Source organism: Moschus berezovskii, chromosome 1 (genome assembly GCF_049115385.1).
Source record: "Moschus berezovskii isolate FMDL1 chromosome 1, NW_MosBer_1.0, whole genome shotgun sequence".
In the NCBI taxonomy this organism is placed as follows: Eukaryota; Metazoa; Chordata; class Mammalia; order Artiodactyla; family Moschidae; genus Moschus; species Moschus berezovskii.
Genome location: NC_142460.1, coordinates 58,166,665 through 58,186,674, shown reverse-complemented (window position 1 = coordinate 58,186,674; position 20,010 = coordinate 58,166,665). Strand labels below are relative to the sequence as shown.

Here is a 20,010-nt window from a genome sequence, read left to right as displayed (position 1 = left end):
ATTCCTTCATCCAAATTACTGATTTAGAGAAAAATTTCTTGGTACATCACCAGTTTATAGGTAAGGTATTACATGTACATAAGATGCTAAAAGATAAATGTCCACTTCAAATTATGTTATTCAGAAATTAATCTACTGTGTGTAATCAACATGATGTCAAATATATCAAATGGGTATCTAATCATCACGGAAAAAATTAAAGGATTTACACAAAGGGGGCATATGTACTCACATTTAACATCTTCAATAGAACCTGTTTTCAGTTTAGAAGTCTTTGAAGCATGATTTAATTGATCAGTATTGCTTTAAGCCTAAAAGCATTTTATTGGCTTAATGCTATTAGCCATATACTTCTGGTGTATCTTTTACTATAGAAAAAAATGTTACATTGTAATGTGAAAATGATAGTTAAATGTAATTTATTGCATCTTTAATATAAAAACATGTTTTAAAATTAAATGTTAACTTTATAGTGAAATTTACCTTTGTTAAGATATATTTTTTCTTTTCTTTTTTTCTAGGAATATTTTTATCCAAAATATTTAGGTAAGTTTAAAGGATTTCAATCATATAATCTTAGAAATGATAGAAACTTAAATATGATGAAGTCCAATCCTCTGTTTATATATGTTCCACCCCATACAATTTCATTAGCCTTGGGAGTAAGATCTCATTCTGTATGCAGATTTGCTATCCTTGCCGTCCTTTTATTTAAAGACATGTATCCAACTTTCACTTTTCTTTGCCTTATTTGGCAGTGTAATAGAAAAGCCGAAGTCCTATGAAAAATAATAATAATATGATGTGGGCTCTAGTCTCAGACCTAAAAGTTTCTGCTGTGTCAGATTAGGCAACTTATTTAACTTTTTAGTTTCTGTATTATGTTATAACTTTATTTTCTAACTTTAGAGCTATTGGGTATATCAAATAAACACATGAATTAGATTTTTAAAAATTATGTCGAACTTTCTTCAAATGAAAAGTATAATTCAACTGATTTATATAGTTGAAAAAAAAGTATGACTTTTTTTACTATGACTTTTTGATTCACATTTTATATTTTGGTCTTTATTTAGCTATATGTGGTGAATTCCACTGTTGAGAACAGAAATGCTCTACCTTAGTTAAAACCTTTTTGTTATTTCATGTGTATATTTTGTAGGCCAGTGTTCCTAATTGGGAAAAATAAATGTTTATAATCCTGTCTCTGGTAAACCTAATAGTAATTTCATTAATTACCACAGCTCATGCTGGGAGCTCCTTATAGTGAGATAATGTCACCCAAGAAATTAGATCACTATTACATATTTTTGGGACAATGTTTGGATTAGAGTTGTAAGAGTTCAGGAAACGTGTTAGTCTATCCACATCCTCCATGCACTGCACTGAAAACATGGAATTTGGGCAAAAATACTCAGGGCTTCATTATATAAAGGTAAGTTTTTAAATTGTGTTCTTTTCCTTAGAAAATAGAGTAAAAAACTCTATCATCTTTGTAGGCCTGTAAAATATCACCTGATAAAATGGATGATTAAATTTATGAGAGAAAAACTTTTTGGGAAGAATGCTACATTCTGAGCCAGAATGTAAGCATCAGAAATAGCTTTTAGTTTTTAGTTCTTGCCCAACTGGTGGATTAGTTCAGACTGCTGACTTCTCTTAAAATCATCTCGAAAGAAGCAATAGCTATTCCAGGTGCTAATAATAACAAAATATAATGAAAAAAAGGTCAAGAAATGTGAGAAGTCCACGCATAGACTGAAGACTGCCTGACCCACTGTGTGTGTGGAGACCTGGGGTGCTGACTTCTGAGGCAGCGGTAAGAGGACACGTTGGGTATTTTCAAAAGAACCTGAGCATTCAAATCAAGCAAAATTTTAAAAGTACAACAGAGAAAACCCTGAGTAACAACAACAAAAAAGGAAATAACCTAAATAGGGATAGAAATAAGTTAAATGGAAAACAGAGGATTAACAGTAGAAAATCTCATTCTTTCAAAGGCAAAGGAAAGTAAGTTAGATGAACCTCCGGCAAGAATAAACAAGGAAAAAGAAAAAAAGGGAAAGAAGAAATACCAAAACACAAAATGTAGGTTAAAAAGGGGAACTACTATAAACCCAACATAGATTGGATTTATAATCATAAAATAAAGATTATAAAATAAAATATAATCATAAAATGTTACCAAAGATAATCGTATGACAATATGGGTATAGGAGCTTTCATAGTCTAGAACCAAGATTTATTTCTAGTGTGTTCTGTCCTGACCACTGGAACCTCTCCTGAAAGTACCTCTCTCTTAGGCTTTCCTCCATGATAGCCCAAGTTTCTATTCCTAATTCCAATTCTTGGGCGAGCTTCTGCTTCAGGCTACAAAAGCTAAGACGATCTCTCTCCAGTTCTCACCTTTCTACTTTTATTCTCTCCCACTTCCTGCATTCCAGTTGGACAACAAGAAAGAGAAATGGGAAAGTAAGGGATAGGATTACACTGCTTTGAGTAACCATGCAGCTCACACTTCACACTGTACTTCTAAAAAAATTAGAAAAAAATTCCAAAAAAATGTTATCAGTGTATTAGTATGGACTCGTATATAAGGTGGTTCATGGGTTAAACATACACCGTAGTCTGGCCTGGGGTCCTGAAGCATTTCACCTGAACCTCTAGCTTAAGGGTGTCAAATTTTGGCTGTCAGATTTGTCCAGAACTGCAAAATGAGGCTGTCTTACAAGCCAGAATCCTAATGAAATGTTCACACTAGAATACGATAATTCTGGGAGTGGGTGATTCAAGAAGAGGAACAAATGAATTCAGGGAAAGAATACTCAAGACCTAAGATTGCCTAGGTCTCATTGTGTCTCCAGAAAGACTTCAATGTAAGTATAAACTATTGTTTTTGTGGGAAAATATTATAACCTACCTTGGTAAGCTAAGTAGTGACTGCCCCCCCCCCCAAAGATGTTCATGTCCTATCCTTAGAACCTCTGAATGTTACCTTAATTGTTGTCTGTGAAGATTTAAGTTAAGGATTTTGAGATGAGGACATTATTCAGCGTAGTTATAAGTGTTCTTATATAAGGGAGGCAGGAGATCAGAGTTTGTAGTAAGATATATGACAATAAAGCAAGAGTTGAGAATGATACGAGGTTGGAGCCATGAACCAAGGAATGCAGGTAGCTTGGGGAAGAAACAGAGGAAATAGATTCTCCCTTAGAGTCTTTAGAAGGAACGAAGCCCTACCCGCACCTTAATTTTAGTCTTGTGATCCCTGTAACTGTAAGAGAATAAATTTGTGTTATTTTGAGCTGGTGAGATTGTGATGATTTGTCACAAAAGCAGTAGGAAAGGAATATACACACAGACTTCAAATGAGCCTTTGCACCCATCTATAATAAACTGTGTTCTCCAAAGATGACTGCAAAAATATTTCCCATCTCACATATTCTTCTGCAATGTCATCTTGCCACTTTCCTGTCACTATGTGGAATCTATCCTTTCCCCCCTCCCCCAAATCTGGGTGGATCCTGAGACTGCTTTGATCAATAGACTATGATGGAAGTGACACAGTGCCTCTTAACTGGCCTGGCAGCTTCTTTCTTCTTCCTCTTGGAAGCTAAGTACCACGAAAGCAATGCCACTTTAGGACTGCGTACTCAGGGAAACGCAACCATGTGGAGAAGCCCTGAAGCATGGCATATACCGTGTGGAGACAGAGATGCCAAGAAGCCTGCGCTGTTAAACATGTGAGTGAAAAGTCATCCAGTAAGTGGATCTTACAGCCCCAGCCACGCTGACTGGTCCTGTGTGCAGCAGAGACAAACAGTTTAAGTAAATAAACCCTTTCTAAATATTTGATACATAGATCATAAGTAATATAAAATGATTATTTTATAAACCACTAATTTTGGGAGTCTTTACTCAGCAAAAGATAACCAAAACTCCACCTTTTTAGTGGGTTAGTGACTATCTATACCTGTCCTAGGAAATCCTATGGACAGGAGGCTGGTGGGCTACAGTCCATGTGGTTGCAAAGAGTTAGACACAACTTAGCAACTGAGTACTTAAAACTATCTGTACAATGAACTGATATAAGCAATGTTATCTTCAGTGGCTGTTAAGACGTGTTATGTTGTTGGTCTTAAATGACCCCTGGTTAAAGTCCATACGTATTTTATTTCTGTTTCTCATCTTATTTCTGCCAGATTGCTGAATCTAATTTCACAAACTTGTATTGAGAAATAAAATGAATAAAGTAAACCTGCTTTGTAATATTGAGGCATTATACAAACATTATTTTATTAATCTCTATGCAACATTGGAAGAATTGGAATTTGCCTACAACAACCAGAAACACTAACTTGTTCTATTCACTTAATAATAGTTTCTTAATTAGGCTCTGGTCTACAGATTTGAGGGTAACTTTAGGTCTCTGCTACAGAATTAAGAGCATAGATTTATGTGGCAATAAATTTCTTTGCTAACCCAAGATATTTTCCCCTTCTGGCTTTAAGGTTTTTTCCCAAAGAGAAGCTTCTATAAATATGTTTTTCATGATTGTGTATATATTACAATCTTGCTTGTAGATTTTTGATTTTTCAAAAAGGTGGATGGAGGCATTTAGAATTGACATTTTGATTGCTGAACCATGTCAATACCCAGAAGCATAAATATCCTACTGCTCTGGATAATTTCTACCATGATTTCAGATCAAGTTTAGTGTATCAGCTCTAAGATGACATTTGTTTGTGTTTTACAGGTTGTCTTGGCTCTTTCAGAGCTGGATTATTCACTACTGCTCGTCTGTCAACTAATTCTTACCCTGACCTGAGGAGCTGTGTCAATGGTAAACACTTATACCATCAGTTTAAAAAACAAAACGACAAAATCCTGCAAGTAAAGTACACCCATATAAATATAACTACTGTTTAAAAATCAACAAATGAGCCTTTGAAGGGCTGGCTGTAGGCCAAGTAAGGAGGTTTTCTCAAAATACATTTGAGGAATAGTGTTTTTTGGGGGGAGGGTGTATGCCACATGGCTCTAGCACTGGGTCAGATTGGCCAAATAATTATTTCTTTCAGTGTTTATTTGTTTATTATTTACTTAGTTTAAACTTTTAAGTATCATATAACATGTGTATGTATCAGAAATGTACAAGATGAATTCTTTTCTTCTTTTTGGCCATGTTACACAGCTTGTGGGATCTGAGTTCCCCCATCAGGGATTGAACCCAGGCCACAGCAAGGAAGATCCCTAACCACTGGACTGCCAGGGAACTCCCTGAAGGAATGTGTTTTTATATGTAAATGCTGCTTAAAATGAATTTTCTAGCTAACTTTTAAATTGAAGTGGTCCATGTTTGCCAAGCTTTACATCATTGGCTTCAGAATTTTATTCTCAAGAGCTTTTTGACTGTTGTTGCGTAACCATGTACTTATGACCAAATATTACAGTTGACTAATGGATCACAGGGGAGCCACATTTATTTTTCTGACTTTTGGTATAAATGTAGAAATGTGGAATTATTGGTATACCACATTTGGTATAAATGTGGATATAAATGTGTAAAATATTGTGATATCAAATTAGCCTTTTCCCTCTGAAGTTCACATAAGGTCTAGTGATAAATCTGGTAGATTATTTGTCTCTAGTTTATCAATTTGCTGACATGCAGAGACAAAGGTGAAATTGAAACATGTAAATTGGGATGTTTGTCCAGTGAATATTTTACATGCAGCATTGGTACTATTGAGATATTCACTTATCTGCACTTTCTATAATTCAAAATTAGCTGTAACTTCACAAGTAAAACAGTTTGCTTGAACATGTATATTTAATTCATACTTTATTTTTTTAATTTACCCAAGGACAGAAAAATAATTTTATAATTTCTTGATTAACCTGTTTTCTATTCTTTTTAACTAATATCTGGACTTCCCAGATATCCCAGTGGTACAGAATCCGCCTGCCTATGCAGGAGATGCAAGATCCCTGGGTTGGGAAGATCCCCTGGAGTAGGAAATGGCAATGCACTCCAGTATTTTTGCTGGAGAATTCCCATGAACAGAGGAACCTGGTAGGCTATAATCCATGGGGTCACAAGGAGTCAGACACAACTGAGCAACTGAGCACACACACATAACTAATACCTAATAAATTGCTAATTTTCAGAAAACTTGCTTTTATGAAGACATTTTTTGAAAAGTTCAGTGATTAGATTTTAGTTAGATTTAAAAAAAGGTTTTTTCGCAGTTAACAATTTGTTTTGCTAACTAAGGAAAATGTCAAGGAAAGATGAAAGGAATTTTCAGAGTTGGCTAGGAAGGCTGGAGAAACAGGTATGGGAATATGCAGGAACCAAGAACCATTGCAGTGTCTAGTGAGGCGAGAGAGACCATAAATAAATCAAGAAATAAATGGGCGTATCATTTAAGATAGTGATAAAGTGCTGTGACGTTTTATGAAAGAAATATCCTTGCCTTAAAAATCACAGTATTCTGATGCCTGTTGCCTAATGTCTGAAAACCATTTGACTAGAGTTCTGTTTATTTAAAGCAGGAGAATAAATCTGGTTCCTGTTATTCTGTGCTGTGCTCAGTCGTGTCTGACTCTTTGAGACCCCATGGTCTGTAGCCCACCAGGCTCCTCTTTCCATGGGGATTCTCCAGACAAGAATACTGGAGTGGGTTGCCATGCCCTACTCCAGGGGATCTTCCCAAGTCAAGGATCGAACCCAGGTCTCCTGCATTGCGGGTGGATTCTTTACAGTCTGAGCCATCAGGGAAGGCCTTCTGTTATTCTATGTTACCCCAAATTGGAAGTCTCAAATTTTTCTATTGGTACTGAATAGTTTTATTGTTCTGCCTACCTCATGAAATTGTTTTAAGGCTCAAATAAGGTAATATATCGGAAAAGGCAATGGCAAGCCACTCCAGTACTCTTGCCTAGAAAATACCATGGACGGAGGAGCCTGGTAGGCTGCAGTCCATGGGGTCGCTACGAGTCAGACATGACTGAGCGACTTCACTTTCCCTTTTCACTTTCACACATTGGAGAAGGAAATGGCAACCCACTCCAGTGTTCTTGCCTGGAGAATCCCAGGGACGGGGGAGCCTGATGGGCTGCCGTCTATGGGGTCACACAGAGTCGGACACGACTGAAGTGACTTAGCAGCAGCAGCAGCAGCAGCAAGGTAATATATAAAAGGAATATTAAATTGTAATATATTTGTGTATATTTGGAAACATAAAAGTAGTTGTGGGGCTTCCCTGGTGGCTCGGTGGTAAAGAATCCGCCTGCCAATGCCAGAGATAAAGGTTCGATCCCTGATCCAGAAGGATCCCACATGCAAGTAGCAGCTAAGCCTGTGCCCCACATCTATTGAGTTTGTGCTCTAGAGCCTGGGAACTGCAACTACTGAAGCCCACAATAAAGTCTGTGCCCTGCAACTAGAGAAGCCACTGCAGTGAGAAGCCCGGGCAACACAACTGGAGAGTAGCCGCTGCTCCCAGCAACTAGAAAAAGGTCCGAGCTCAGCACGAGGACCCAGCAGAGCCAAAAATAAATAAATAAATAAAATTATTTTTAAAAAGAGTGGATTTAAACAAAAAGTAGCTTCCTTTTGCAGAAATAATTATAAAAGTTTAATAGATCCACTTTTCTTCTTGAAAAAGTATTTGAAGGACTAAGTAGTATTTTTTCCCATGTACCATAGACTTTGTTCATGAGATTTCTATTAAAGGACATAAACTTCTATTGTACTGTGGTGTGTTATAAAAATTAAATAGATATGTATTTCTTTTAGCCATTCCAGACCAGTGTAATCCTTTGCCATGCAATGAAGATGGATATATGTCCTGCAAAGATGGCCAAGCGACATTCACTTGCATTTGTAAATCAGGTTGGCAAGGAGAAAAGTGTGAATCTGGTATGTATAACATACCCAATCTCAACTGACTTCCTGAAAAGTTCTCAGAAGGCTTTATTACTTTGAAAGTACTCTGTTTTCTCCTTTTAGATATAAATGAATGCAAAGATCCTGTAAATGTAAATGGAGGTTGCAGCCAGATTTGTGAAAACACACCTGGAAGTTACTACTGTTCCTGTAAAAATGGTTTTGTTATGCTTTCAAATAAAAAGGACTGCAAAGGTAAGAGTAAAAAGGTAGAATAAAAAAAGGCATTTACTGTGTAAGAGCAAAAATTCAGTTAGAGGGAATTTCCCCAGGAAATTCATGGAAAACTCTTGAGTTTTAAGTGTTTATAATAAGTATACATTATTATCCACCTTGAAGCCTGTGATTCTGTGGGACTGCCTCTAGTTTATTGTTGATCGGGTATTTTTTTATTTCAGAGTATTTTGATGTTTTCTTATTGTGTATGTATGTGTGTATTGATACATGCACATGCACATGTTTTACTGAAGAGTTTCATTATATGGTGATAAAGTTTTAATTCAAGTCTTCGCATACTACAGTATTTGCAAAATCATTGTGTATCCTATTTCTTCTAGACTCTATAGTATTGTTATTACATCCTTTATTTCAATAAGATCTACAGTTTACAAATAAATCACCACAATCCTTAGTAACTTCTTTCATTGTATATTTCCTTGTCAGAAATAACTTTCTAATTTCCAATATAAACCCTCCATCCTGCACCTCATTTCCTCTGTGTTTTTGAAAAAGATGAAACTCTGGTTTTTCTTTTTCTTTATACATTTAAGATCACATCACTGGTCATAACTTTTTTTTTTTAATTTCAAACTTAAATAATTCCTGTCAGTTAATTTAGCTTTTTAAGTAATTTTGCTAGTGTGTTTCTTTTTAAATTTATTTACACAGCAACAATGGAGAAACAGACATAGAGAATAGACTTATGGACACGGGGAGAGGGGAGGAGAGGGTGAGATGTATGGAAAGAATAACACGAAACATGCATTCAGTTCAGTTCAGTCGCTCAGTCGTGTCCGACTCTCCGCGACCCCATGAATCACAGCACGCCAGGCCTCCCTGTCCATCACCAACTCCCCTCCTGGAGTTCACTCAAACTCATGTCCACATGTAAAATAGATAGCCAATGGGAATTTGCTGTTTGGCTCAGGAAACTCAAACAAGGGCTCTGTATCAATCTAGAGGGGTGGGATGGGGAGGGAGATAGGAGGGAGTTTCAAAAAGGATGCGATATATGTATACCTATGTCTGATTCATGTTGAGGTTTGACAGAAAACAGCAAAATTCTACAATTACCCTTCAATAAAAAATAGATAAATTAAAAAAAACTAGAAAAAAACAAGAAATATTTTTTCCCCAAAATTTTGCCTTTCTTTTTTCTGCATGATATCTTTTCCATTAGATTGCTTAACTGTCTTTTACTAAATCTTCAGATATAAGTGCTAGGTATGTGGGTAACTAAACGTGACATTTTCCAGCCTGCAGTTGCCTTTAGAAAATGGGAGCAAGTTTATCTTTCTTCTTCCTTCCTTCCCTTTTTTTCTTCTTTCCTTTCTTTTCTTCTTCCCTCTCTTCCTCCCTACACCTTCCCCATCTTCTCCTCTTTTTGTGAGGTTAAAAAAATTTAGTAATTTAAAATGTAAAGTTATCTGGTTCAACTCTATTTATAGTCTGCTTTCATAAATCCTTACATTGAGTTCATATTCAGTGAGTGGTCTGTCCTTCACTGCACTGTAGTGTTTAGCATAGTTTATTATTGTTGTTCAGTCGCTCAGTCATGTCCGACATTTTGCGACCCCGTGGACTGCAGCACACTGCAGTTCTAGGTAGGCTTCCCTGTCTATTATCTCCCAGAGTTTGCTCAAACTCATGTCCATTGAGTCGATGATGCCATCCAACCACCTCATCCTCTGTCACCCTCTTCTCCTCCTGCTCTCAGTCTTTCCCAGCATCAGGGTTTTTTCCAATGAGCTGGATTTTCACGTCAGGTAGCCAAAGTATTGGAGCTTCAGCTTCACCATCAGTTTGTCCAGTGAATATTCAGGACTGATTTGCTTTAGGATGGACTGGCTGGATCTCCTTGCAGTCCAAGGGACTCTCAAGAGCCTTCTCCAACACCAGAGTTCAAAAACATCAATTACAGTCTTTGGGACTCTGTGGGAGAAGGGGAGGGTGGGATGGTTTGGGAGAATGGCATTGAAAATGTATATTATCATATGTGAAACGAATCGCCAGTTCAGGGTCGATGCATGTTACAGGATGCTCGGGACTGGTATGTGGGGATGACCCAGAGGGAGGATAAGGGGAGGAGGGATGTGGGAGGAGGGTTCAGGAGGAGGAACTCATGTACACCCAGGGCAGATTCATGTCAATGTATGGCAAAACCAACCAATATAATATTGTAAAATAATTAGCCTCCAATAAAAAAAAAATCAGTTCTTCAATGCTCAGCCTTCATGGTCCAACTCTTACATCCATTCATGACTACTGGGAAAACCATAACTTTGACTAGACGACCTTTGTCAGCAAAGTGATGTCTCTGCTTTTTAATACACTATCTAGGTTTGTCATAGCTTTTCTTCCAAGGAGCAAGTGTCTTTTAACTTCATGGCTATAGTCACCATCCGAAGTGATTTTGGAGCTCAAGAAAATAAAGTCTGTCACTGTTTCCATCGTTTCCCCATCTGTTGGCCATAAGTGTTGGGAATGCATGCCATAATCTTTGTTTTTTGAATGTTGAGTTTTAAGCCAGTTTTTTCACTCTCCTCTTTCACCTTCATCAAGTAGTAGTAGTAGTTTAGTCACTAAGTCGTGTCCAACTCTTTGGACCCCACAGACGGTAGCCTGCCAGGCTCCAGGCACGAATACTGGAGTGGGTTGCCATTTCCTTCTCCAGAGGATCTTCCCAACCCAGTAATCAGACCCAGGTCTCCTGCACTGCAGGCAGATTCTTTACTGACAGAGCTATCAGGGAAGCCCAGTGTAAGTCGCTCAGGCATGTCTGACTCTTTGCAACCCCATGGACTATACAGTCCATGGAATTCTCCAGGCCAGAATACTGGAGTGGGTAGCCTTTCCCTTCTCCAGGGGATCTTCCCAACCCAGGGATCGAATCCAGGTCTCTTGCATTGCAAGCAGATTCTTTACCAGCTGAGCCACAAGGGAAGCCCCACCTTCATCAGGAGGCTCTTTAATTCCTCTTGGCTTTCTGCCATTAGGGTGGTGTCATTTGCATATCTGAGGTTGATATTTCTCCCTGTAATCTTGATCCAGCTTGAGCTTCATCCAGCCCAGCATTTCGCATGATGTACTCTGCATATAAGTTAAGTAAGCAGAGTGACAATATACTCCTTTCCCAATTTGGAACCAGTCTGTTGTCCTATGTCTGATTCTGATTATTGCTTCTTGACCTGCATACAGGTTTCTCAAGAGGCAAGTAAGATGGTCTGGTATTCCCATCTCTTTAAGAATTTTCCACAGTTTGTTGTGATCCACACAGTCAAAGGCTTTAGCATAGTCAATGAAGCAGAAGTAGCTGTTTTTCTGGAATTCCCTTGCTTTTTCTATGATTCAGTGGATGTTGGCAACTTGATCTCTGGTTCCTCCAAATGGTGGTTTAGTCATTCAGTTGTGTCCGACTCTCTGTGACCCCATGGATGTCAGGGAATGTTTAACAGGAGGATTCCTACTTGCTGTTTCTTATAAATCTTCTGTTCCTAATTAGTTTCTGTTATCAGAAGACAGTGGAGCGGCATGCCACTCCCAGTACTGAGGTCATAGGATGAAACTGGCTTGAATCTCCTTCAGTAAACATTCTCCTTACAACAAAACTGCTTAGTCTGGAACCTCTTTCTTGAGATATGGATTGTCTCCTGACCTGTGACCATTATTAATCCCTTGTTCCCTTGGTAATGGTTGCTGTATGTTTGGTTTTCTAATCTTTATCATTGTCAAAAGAAATTTCTTATACAACAGCCTATATATACTCACAGAAAGATCATTAAAACACCTTTGCTCCATCAGAGCTTGGGTCCCCGTGTCTTTCTTTCTTTCTTTCTCTCTCTCTCCCTCCCTCCCTCTGGCTCTCTGTTTCACTTTCTTATCATTGACTCCGGACCACCAGGTCCTGGTCTATTAAAGGACCCTAAGAAATGGACTGTAACCCATTAGGCTCTTCTGTCTATAGGATTCTCCAGGCAAGAATACTGGAGTGGGTTGCCATTTCCTCCTCCATGGGATCTTCCGACCCAGGGATTGAACCCAGGTCTCCTGCATTGTAGGCAGATTCTTTACCAACTGAGCTACAGGGGAAGCCCTCTGGTTCCGCTGCCTTTTCTAAATCCAGCTTGTACATCTGGACGTTCTCGGTTCATATACTGTTGGAGCCTAGCTTGAAGGATTTTGAGCATTACCTTGCTAGCAAGTACAATGAGTGCTATTGTGTAGAGTTTCAGCATTCTTTGGCATTTCCCTTTTTTGGGATGAAATGAAAATTGACCTTTTCTAATCCTATGGCCACTGCCAAGTTTCCCAAATTTGCTGGCATATTGAGTGCAGCACTTTCACAGCATCATCTTTTAGGATTTGAAATAGCTCAGCTGGAGTTCTATCACCTACAATAGCTTTGTTCGTAGTAATGCTTCCCAAGACCCACTTGACTTCACTGTCCCGGATGTCTGGCTCTAGGTGAGTTGGTCACCCTATGGTTATCCTGGTAATTAAGACCTTTCTTGTACAGTTCGTCTGTGTATTCTTGCCACCTCTTCTTACTATATTTTGCTTTTGTTAAGTCCATACTGTTTCTGTCCTTTATTGTGCCCATTTTTTCATGAAATATTCCCAAGATATCTCTAAGTTTCTTGAAGAGATCTCTAGTCTTTCCCATTCTATTGTTTTCCTCAATTTCTTTGCATTGTTCACTTAAGAAGGCTTTTTAAAAATCTCTCCTTGCTATTCTTTGGAGCGCTACATTCAGATAGGTATATTTTTCCTTTTTTCCTTTTCCGTTCGCTTCTCTTCTTTGCTCAGCTACCTGTAAGGCCTCCTCAGACAACCATTTTGCCTTTTTGCCTTTCTTTTTCTCAAGGATGGTTTTGATCACTACATCCTGTACAATGTTACAAACCTCCATCCATAGTACTTCAAGGTACTCTGTCTATCAAATCTAATCTCTTGAATATATTTGTCACTTCAACTGTATAATAAAATGGGATTTGATTTAGGCCATACCTGAATGGCCATGGGGTTTTCCCTACTTTTTTCAATATAAGTCTGAATTTTGCAATAAGGAGTTCATGGTCATTTCCTGGTCTTGTTTTTGCTGACTGTATAGAACTTCTTCATCTTCGGCTGCAAAGAACAAAACCAGTCTGATTTTGGTATTGACCTTCTGGTTATGTCCACCTGTAGAGTCATCTCCTGGGTTGTTGGCAAAGGGTGTTTGCTATTACCAGTGAGTTCTCTTGGTAAACCTCTGTTAACTTTGCCCTGCTTCATTTTGTACTCAAGGCCGTACTTGCCTGTTACTCCAGATATCGCTTGACTTCCTACTTTTACATTCTTGTCCACTATGATGAAAAGAACATATTTTTTTTTGCCGTTAGTTCTAAAAGGTCTTGTAGGTCTTCATAGAACCGTTCAACTTCATCTACTTCAGTATTAGTGGTTGGAGCATAGACCTGGATTACTGTGATTTGAATGGTTGGCCTTGGAAACGAACCAAGATCATTCTATTATTTACTATGATATCATTTAAAGTGTAGTTAAGTGACTTTAAGGTGAACTGCATAAACTAACAATTTCCTATGAACAATTATACAATTTTAGATTATATATCTTTCTTGTTTGCCTATTTGAAGGTGTTTGAGGGTAGATATTTAGAATACCAGTATCGTTAGAATGCTAGTTAGAGAAAATCATCATAATGAAAGGATACCATAGGCATTCCATAAGCAAATAATACCCATTTGTACTTGAACATCTAAATACTTGAAAGAATTTGTGCTGCTAAAGAATTTACATTTTACATTTTAATTAAGAGCAATTTAATCCTTAGCCATTGAGTTAATACACATTAACCAAAAGTTCTCTTAGAAATGAGTGTCTCTGTTGATCAGTACATATGTTTTTGTATGGTTCATTTACATAGTGTTTTGTTCATGATACATAAGCAATAAAGTACAAAGTTAGTAGAAGAATATATATATAATTGTTACAACAGGGCCTTTATTTAAAACGTGAATTTGGTTGGGATTAAGTTGCCAGTAAATTTCCAAAAATGCAAGAATAAAACTTTTCATCAGACATTAGATGTCAGTGTAGAGTCAAAAAATGTATATACTATAACCTACACTCATATAATTTAAAGGAGTTCTTGTAATAGGCCTCAAATCAAATAAATTTAGTCATGTTTTTACTTTCTGTTAAAAATATGGATTTTATAGCCCTTTTAAAAAAATTAAGTATTTTTTGAAGTAATTATAGATTCACATGCAGTTTTAAGAAGTAATAAAAGACATCCCATGTACCCTTTACCCAATTTCCCCAGAAAGGAATACTTGCAAAACTATAGTGCCTCATAACATACAGAATATTGACATTGATACAAGCAAAATACAGGAAAATTTACTTGCCACAGTAAATTGATTCATTTATTTTTTTGTGCAGGTTATTTTAAACAGAGAAATGTCTGAAAATTTGGCCATTTTTGAAAAAATTAAACTATCAGCTTTTTAGAGTAGAAAATCTAGATTTCATTCTGAGCTTGTTTTTCCTCAGAGAGTACAGATGAGAAAGTTCAGTTCAGTTCAGTCACTCAATCCTGTCTGACTCTTTGCGACCCGGTAGACTGCAGCACGCCAGGCCTCCCTGTCAATTACCAACTCCCAGAGTTTACCCAAACTCATCTCCATTGAGTCAGTGATGCCATCCAACCATCTCATCCTCTGTCCTCCCCTTCTCCTCTCACCTTCAATCTTTCACAGCATCAGCGTCTTTTCAAATGAGTTAGTTTTTTAAATCAGGGTGACCAAAGCATTGGAGTTTCAGCTTTAGCATCAGCCCTTCCAACGAATATTCAGGACTGATATCCTTTAGGATGGACTGGTTGGATCTTCTTGCTCTCCAAGTGACTCTCAAGTCTTCTCCAACACCACAGTTCAAAAGCATCAATTCTTCGGTGCTCAGATTTCTTTACAGATGAGAAAAGTTCACTATAATAATTATATCTTTATTGAACTATTTCTATCACTTGTTTTTTTCACAGGCACTGTTCAGTAACTAATTGCAATTTGAAATTTCTGAAATATTAATTTAATGTTAAAATTTATCCTGGTTTAGCTGTGGCTTCATAAGTAGTTTAAGACCTTACCCAATCCCATTTTAAATTTGAATCACTCTTGAATAATTTAAGCCGTAATAGTAGTATGCAGGTTTAGCTATTGTCCATTTCCAAAGGAAAGGTGTAAAAGTGATGAGCCATCTCATTTTATCCTATTTTTTATATTTGTGATAATACAGAGTAAATAAGCTTTTTTTTTTTTTTTCAATGTAGATAAGCTTTTAAGACCAAATTTCAGAAACATGTGTTTAGGAATACATGTTAAGAATATGATGAGTCACTTCTTCAATTTATTTTCGTACTGTAACCTAGTAGATCCAAAATCACTGCAGATGCTGATTGCAGCCATGAAATTAAAAGACGCTTACTCCTTGGAAGGAAAATTATGACCAACCTAGATAGCATATTAAAAAGCAGAGACATTACTTTGCCAGCCAAGGTCCGTCTAGTCAAGGCTATGGTTTTTCCAGTGGTCATGTATGGATGTGAGAGTTGGACTGTGAAGAAAGCTGATCGCCGAAGAACTGATGCTTTTGAACTGTGGTGCTGGAGAAGACTCTTGAGAGGCCTTTGGACTGCAAGGAGATCCAACCAGTCCATTCTGGAGAAGTTCAATCCTGGGTGTTCATTGGAAGGACTGATGCTAAAGCTGAAACTCCAATACTTTGGCCACCTCATGTGACAAGTTGACTCACTGGAAAAGACTCTGATGCTGGGAAAGGTTGGGGGCGGGAGGAGAAGGGGACGACGGAGAATGAGATGGCTAGATGGCATCACCAACTCAATGGACATAAGTTTGTGTAAACTCCGGGAGTTGGTGATGGACGGGGAGGTCTGGCGTGCTGTGATTCATGGGGTCGCAAAGAGTCGGACACAACTGAGCAACTGAACTGAACTGAACTGAACTGAACCTAGTAGATAAGAAAATAAATAAAGCCTTTTTTTCTTTTACATGATTACAAGGAAATAGCAGACACAGATCAAATTCCCTATGCATTTGTAGAAAGAAAATGTATTAAGTGAACTAAAATATGATGATAGATTTAACATTTTGTTACTTCTAGTCCACTTTGTGTTTTTTTTATTTTATTTAAAAATTTTTTAAATTTATTTATTTTAATTGGAGGCTAATTACTTTACATTTTGTATTGGTTTTGCCATACATTTACATGAATCTGCCCCAGGTGTACATGTGTTCCCCATCTTGAACCCCCCTCCCACCTCCCTCCCCATCCCATCCCTCTGGTTTCTTATTAGATACATGAAACTAGACCCAGGAAACACAAATCAAGGGTTCTTTGCTAGTCTCTTCTGGTATGGGAAAAATTTTTTTTAATATACTTGTTTCATTTGTAGATGTGGATGAATGCGTTTTAAAGCCAAGCATTTGTGGTACAGCTGTGTGCAAGAACATTCCAGGAGACTTTGAATGTGAATGTGCTGAAGGCTACAAATACAATCCCATATCAAAGTCTTGTGATGGTAAAGTTCTGTTGATATTACTGGTGGTGGAGGGAGTGAGTTGGCACCCTGATTTGAAATGAGAAGCATTGGTTCTCCTTGATATCAGTAATCAGATTTTCTCAGGTGGTAAAATCCATTCTATAATTTGATCAGTTGGGTAGTGATGGCTTCCTTCCAGATTAAAAGTATGTAAGACCCGTGCATGATCTTTAGTGCTGTGCAATCTGATGGCCCTCTAAGCTGTATTTGAATTTCTGACCTCCCATATACGATAGACGCAAAAGAAACACATAATATTCAAAAATAAAAAGAAGCTGAAAGGAAATACACACACACACACAGAAAGGAAGACAAGTTAAAACAAGGTGGTTAGAAATGTTTGGTTTTATGCCAGACTTTTCAGTGATTTTCTCTGTGTGTTTAAGTGTGTCATTTTATTGTAAAATATTAAATGACCTAACATCATGGCATCTGGTCCCATCACTTCATGGGAAATAGATGGGGAAACAGTGGAAACAGTGTCAGACTTTATTTCTTTGGGCTCCAAAATCACTGCAAATGCTGATTGCAGCCATGAAATTAAAAGACGCTTACTCCTTGGAAGGAAAGTTATGACCAACATAGATAGCATATTAAAAAGCAGAGACATTACTTTGCCTACCAAAGTCCGTCTAGTCAAGGCTATGGTTTTTCCAGTGGTCATGTATGGATGTGAGAGTTGGACTGTGAAGAAAGCTGATCGCCAAAGAATTGATGCTTTTGAACTGTGGTGTTGGAGAAGACTCTTGAGAGTCCCTTGGACTGCAAGGAGATCCAACCAGTCCATTCTGGAGAAGTTCAATCCTGGGTGTTCATTGGAAGGACTGATGCTAAGGCTGAAACTGGAATACTTTGGCCACCTCATGTGATGAGTTGACTCACTGGAAAGGAGTCTGATGCTAGGAAAAGTTGGGGGCGGGAGGAGACAGGGACAACAGAGAATGAGATGGCTGGATGGCATCACTGACTTGATGGAGGTGAGTTTGAGTGAACTCTGGGAGTTGATGATGGACAGGGAGGCCTGGCATGCTGTGATTCATGGGGTCACAAAGAGTCAGACACGACTGAGCGACTGAACTGAACTGAACTGAACTCCGTTATAATTAAATATATGTAAAAAGAAAATCTCATCATAACCAGATGAGAGCCAAGCTCTAAAGCTGTGAGAAGCAGTGATTAGTGATGTCTGTGTTTGGATTTGAGAGAGCTCCTTGAAACTTGTGTTTACTTCATTTGACTCCAGTGCTGCTGCCCAGGTAGCTTAGATGTGTCATAGGGATATTATTTTTTTTTAAATCATGGCTATGTACAAATTATCTCACATCCTCCTCTGATTTTTAAAAATTTTTAAAGTGAGTTTAATATCATGACTGAAAGTGAAAGTGAAAATTTCTGTCATGTCAGACTCTTTGCAACCCCATGGACTATACAGTCCATAAATTCTCCAGGCCAGAATACTGGAGTGGGTATCCTTTCCCTTCTCCAGGTAACATTCCAAACCCAGAGATCAAACCCAGGTCTCCCCCCTTTCAGGCAGATTCTTTACCAGCTGAGCCACCAGGGAAGCCCAATATCATGACTAAAACTAATCAAATTAATAGTAATTTTTCTATTATTGCAAAATACATGTATAAGATATGTGCCCTTTAACTGTTTTAAGTGTACAATTCAGTGATTAATTACAGTCACACAGTTATGCAGCCGTTACCATTATCTGTTCCAAAATTTTTCTGAACAGAACTCTGTAACTGTCAAGCAATAAATTCCCCCTCCTCCCTTTCCCAATCACTGACAACCTCCAAACCCTGCTTATCTCTCTGTGAATTTGCCTAAATTGATAATAATCTTAGAATAGATTTTTTTCAACTCTTTATATTCCTTTTGAGATTTTGATGTCTTATATCCTCACGTACTCAATAAACAATATCTCCCACCACACACCATTTCTACTCTCCCACCCCTCCAGATTGAAATTACCGTGGTCAGCCCTAAGCATTTGCAGATTTATCATTAGCCAACTTCACCACATTGTATTGTATTGTAGTTATATTCATTGTATATGTTGAATAACTACAGTGAATTTGTTGTTGTTCATTCGCTAAATCCTTTCTGACTCTTTGCCACCCCATGAACTGTAGGACACCATTCTCCTCTGTCCTCCACTATCCCCTGGAGTTTGTTCAAATCATGTCTGATTCAGTAGGGATGCTATTTAACCAACTCATACTCTTTGCCCGCTTCTTCTTTTGCCTTCAGTCTTTCCCAGCATCAGGGTGTTTTCCAATGAGTCGGCTCTACACATCAATGAATATTGTAGTTATATTCAATGAATGACAGATTTTTTTAAAAAAGATTTAAATGTGATATCAGTTCAGTTCAGTCTCTCAGTCATGCCAACTGTTTGTGACCCCATGGACTGCAGCACACCACGCTACCCTGTGCATCACCAACTCCTGGAGTTTACCCAAACTCACGTCCATTGAGTTGGTGGTGTCATCCAACCATCTCATCCTCTGTCATCCCCTTCTCCTCCTGCCCTCAATTTTTCCCAGCATCAGGGTCTTTTCCAATGAGTCAGCTCTTCGCATCAGGTGGTCAAAGTATTGGAGTTTCAGCTTCAACATCAGTCATTCTGATGAATATTCAGGGTTGATTTCCTTTAGGATGGACTGGTTAGATCTCCTTGCAGCCCAAGGAACTCTCAAGAGTCTTCTCCAATACCACAGTTCAAAATTATCAATTCTTCGGCACTCAGCTTTCTTTATAGTCCAACTCTCACATGCATACATGACTACTGCAAAAACCATAGCCTTGACTAGACAGACCTTTGTTGACAAAGTAATGTCTCTGCTTTTTAATATGCTGTCTAAGTTGGTCATAGCTTTCCTGCCCTGGTGTAAGCATCTTTTAATTTCATAGCTGCAATCACCGTCTGCAGTGATTTTGGAGCCCAAAAAACAAATCTGCCACTGTTTCCATGTTTCCCCATCTATTTGCCATGAAGTGATGGGATCAGATGCCATGATCTTAGTTTTCTGAATGTTGAGCATTAAGCCAACTTTTTCACTTTCCTCTTTCACTTTCATCAAGAGGCTCTTTAGTTTTTCTTCACTTTCTGCCATAAGGGTGGTGTCATCTGCATATCTGAGGTTATTGATATTTTTCCTGGCAATCTTGATTCCATCTTGTGCTTCCTCCAGCCCAGTGTTTCTCATAA

General features: G+C 38.0%; 1 protein-coding gene across 1 annotated transcript in view; it reads left to right on the top strand.

The window, feature by feature from the left end:
• Positions 1-20,010, top strand: part of PROS1 (protein S) — a 70,683-nt gene that overhangs the window by 27,141 nt on the left and 23,532 nt on the right. Inside the window, exons 3-7 of the mRNA XM_055436044.2 lie at positions 522-546; positions 4,757-4,843; positions 7,805-7,927; positions 8,018-8,149; positions 16,647-16,772. Coding sequence (XP_055292019.2) covers positions 522-546; positions 4,757-4,843; positions 7,805-7,927; positions 8,018-8,149; positions 16,647-16,772 — 493 coding nt within the window. The remainder of the gene's footprint in view (positions 1-521; positions 547-4,756; positions 4,844-7,804; positions 7,928-8,017; positions 8,150-16,646; positions 16,773-20,010) is intronic.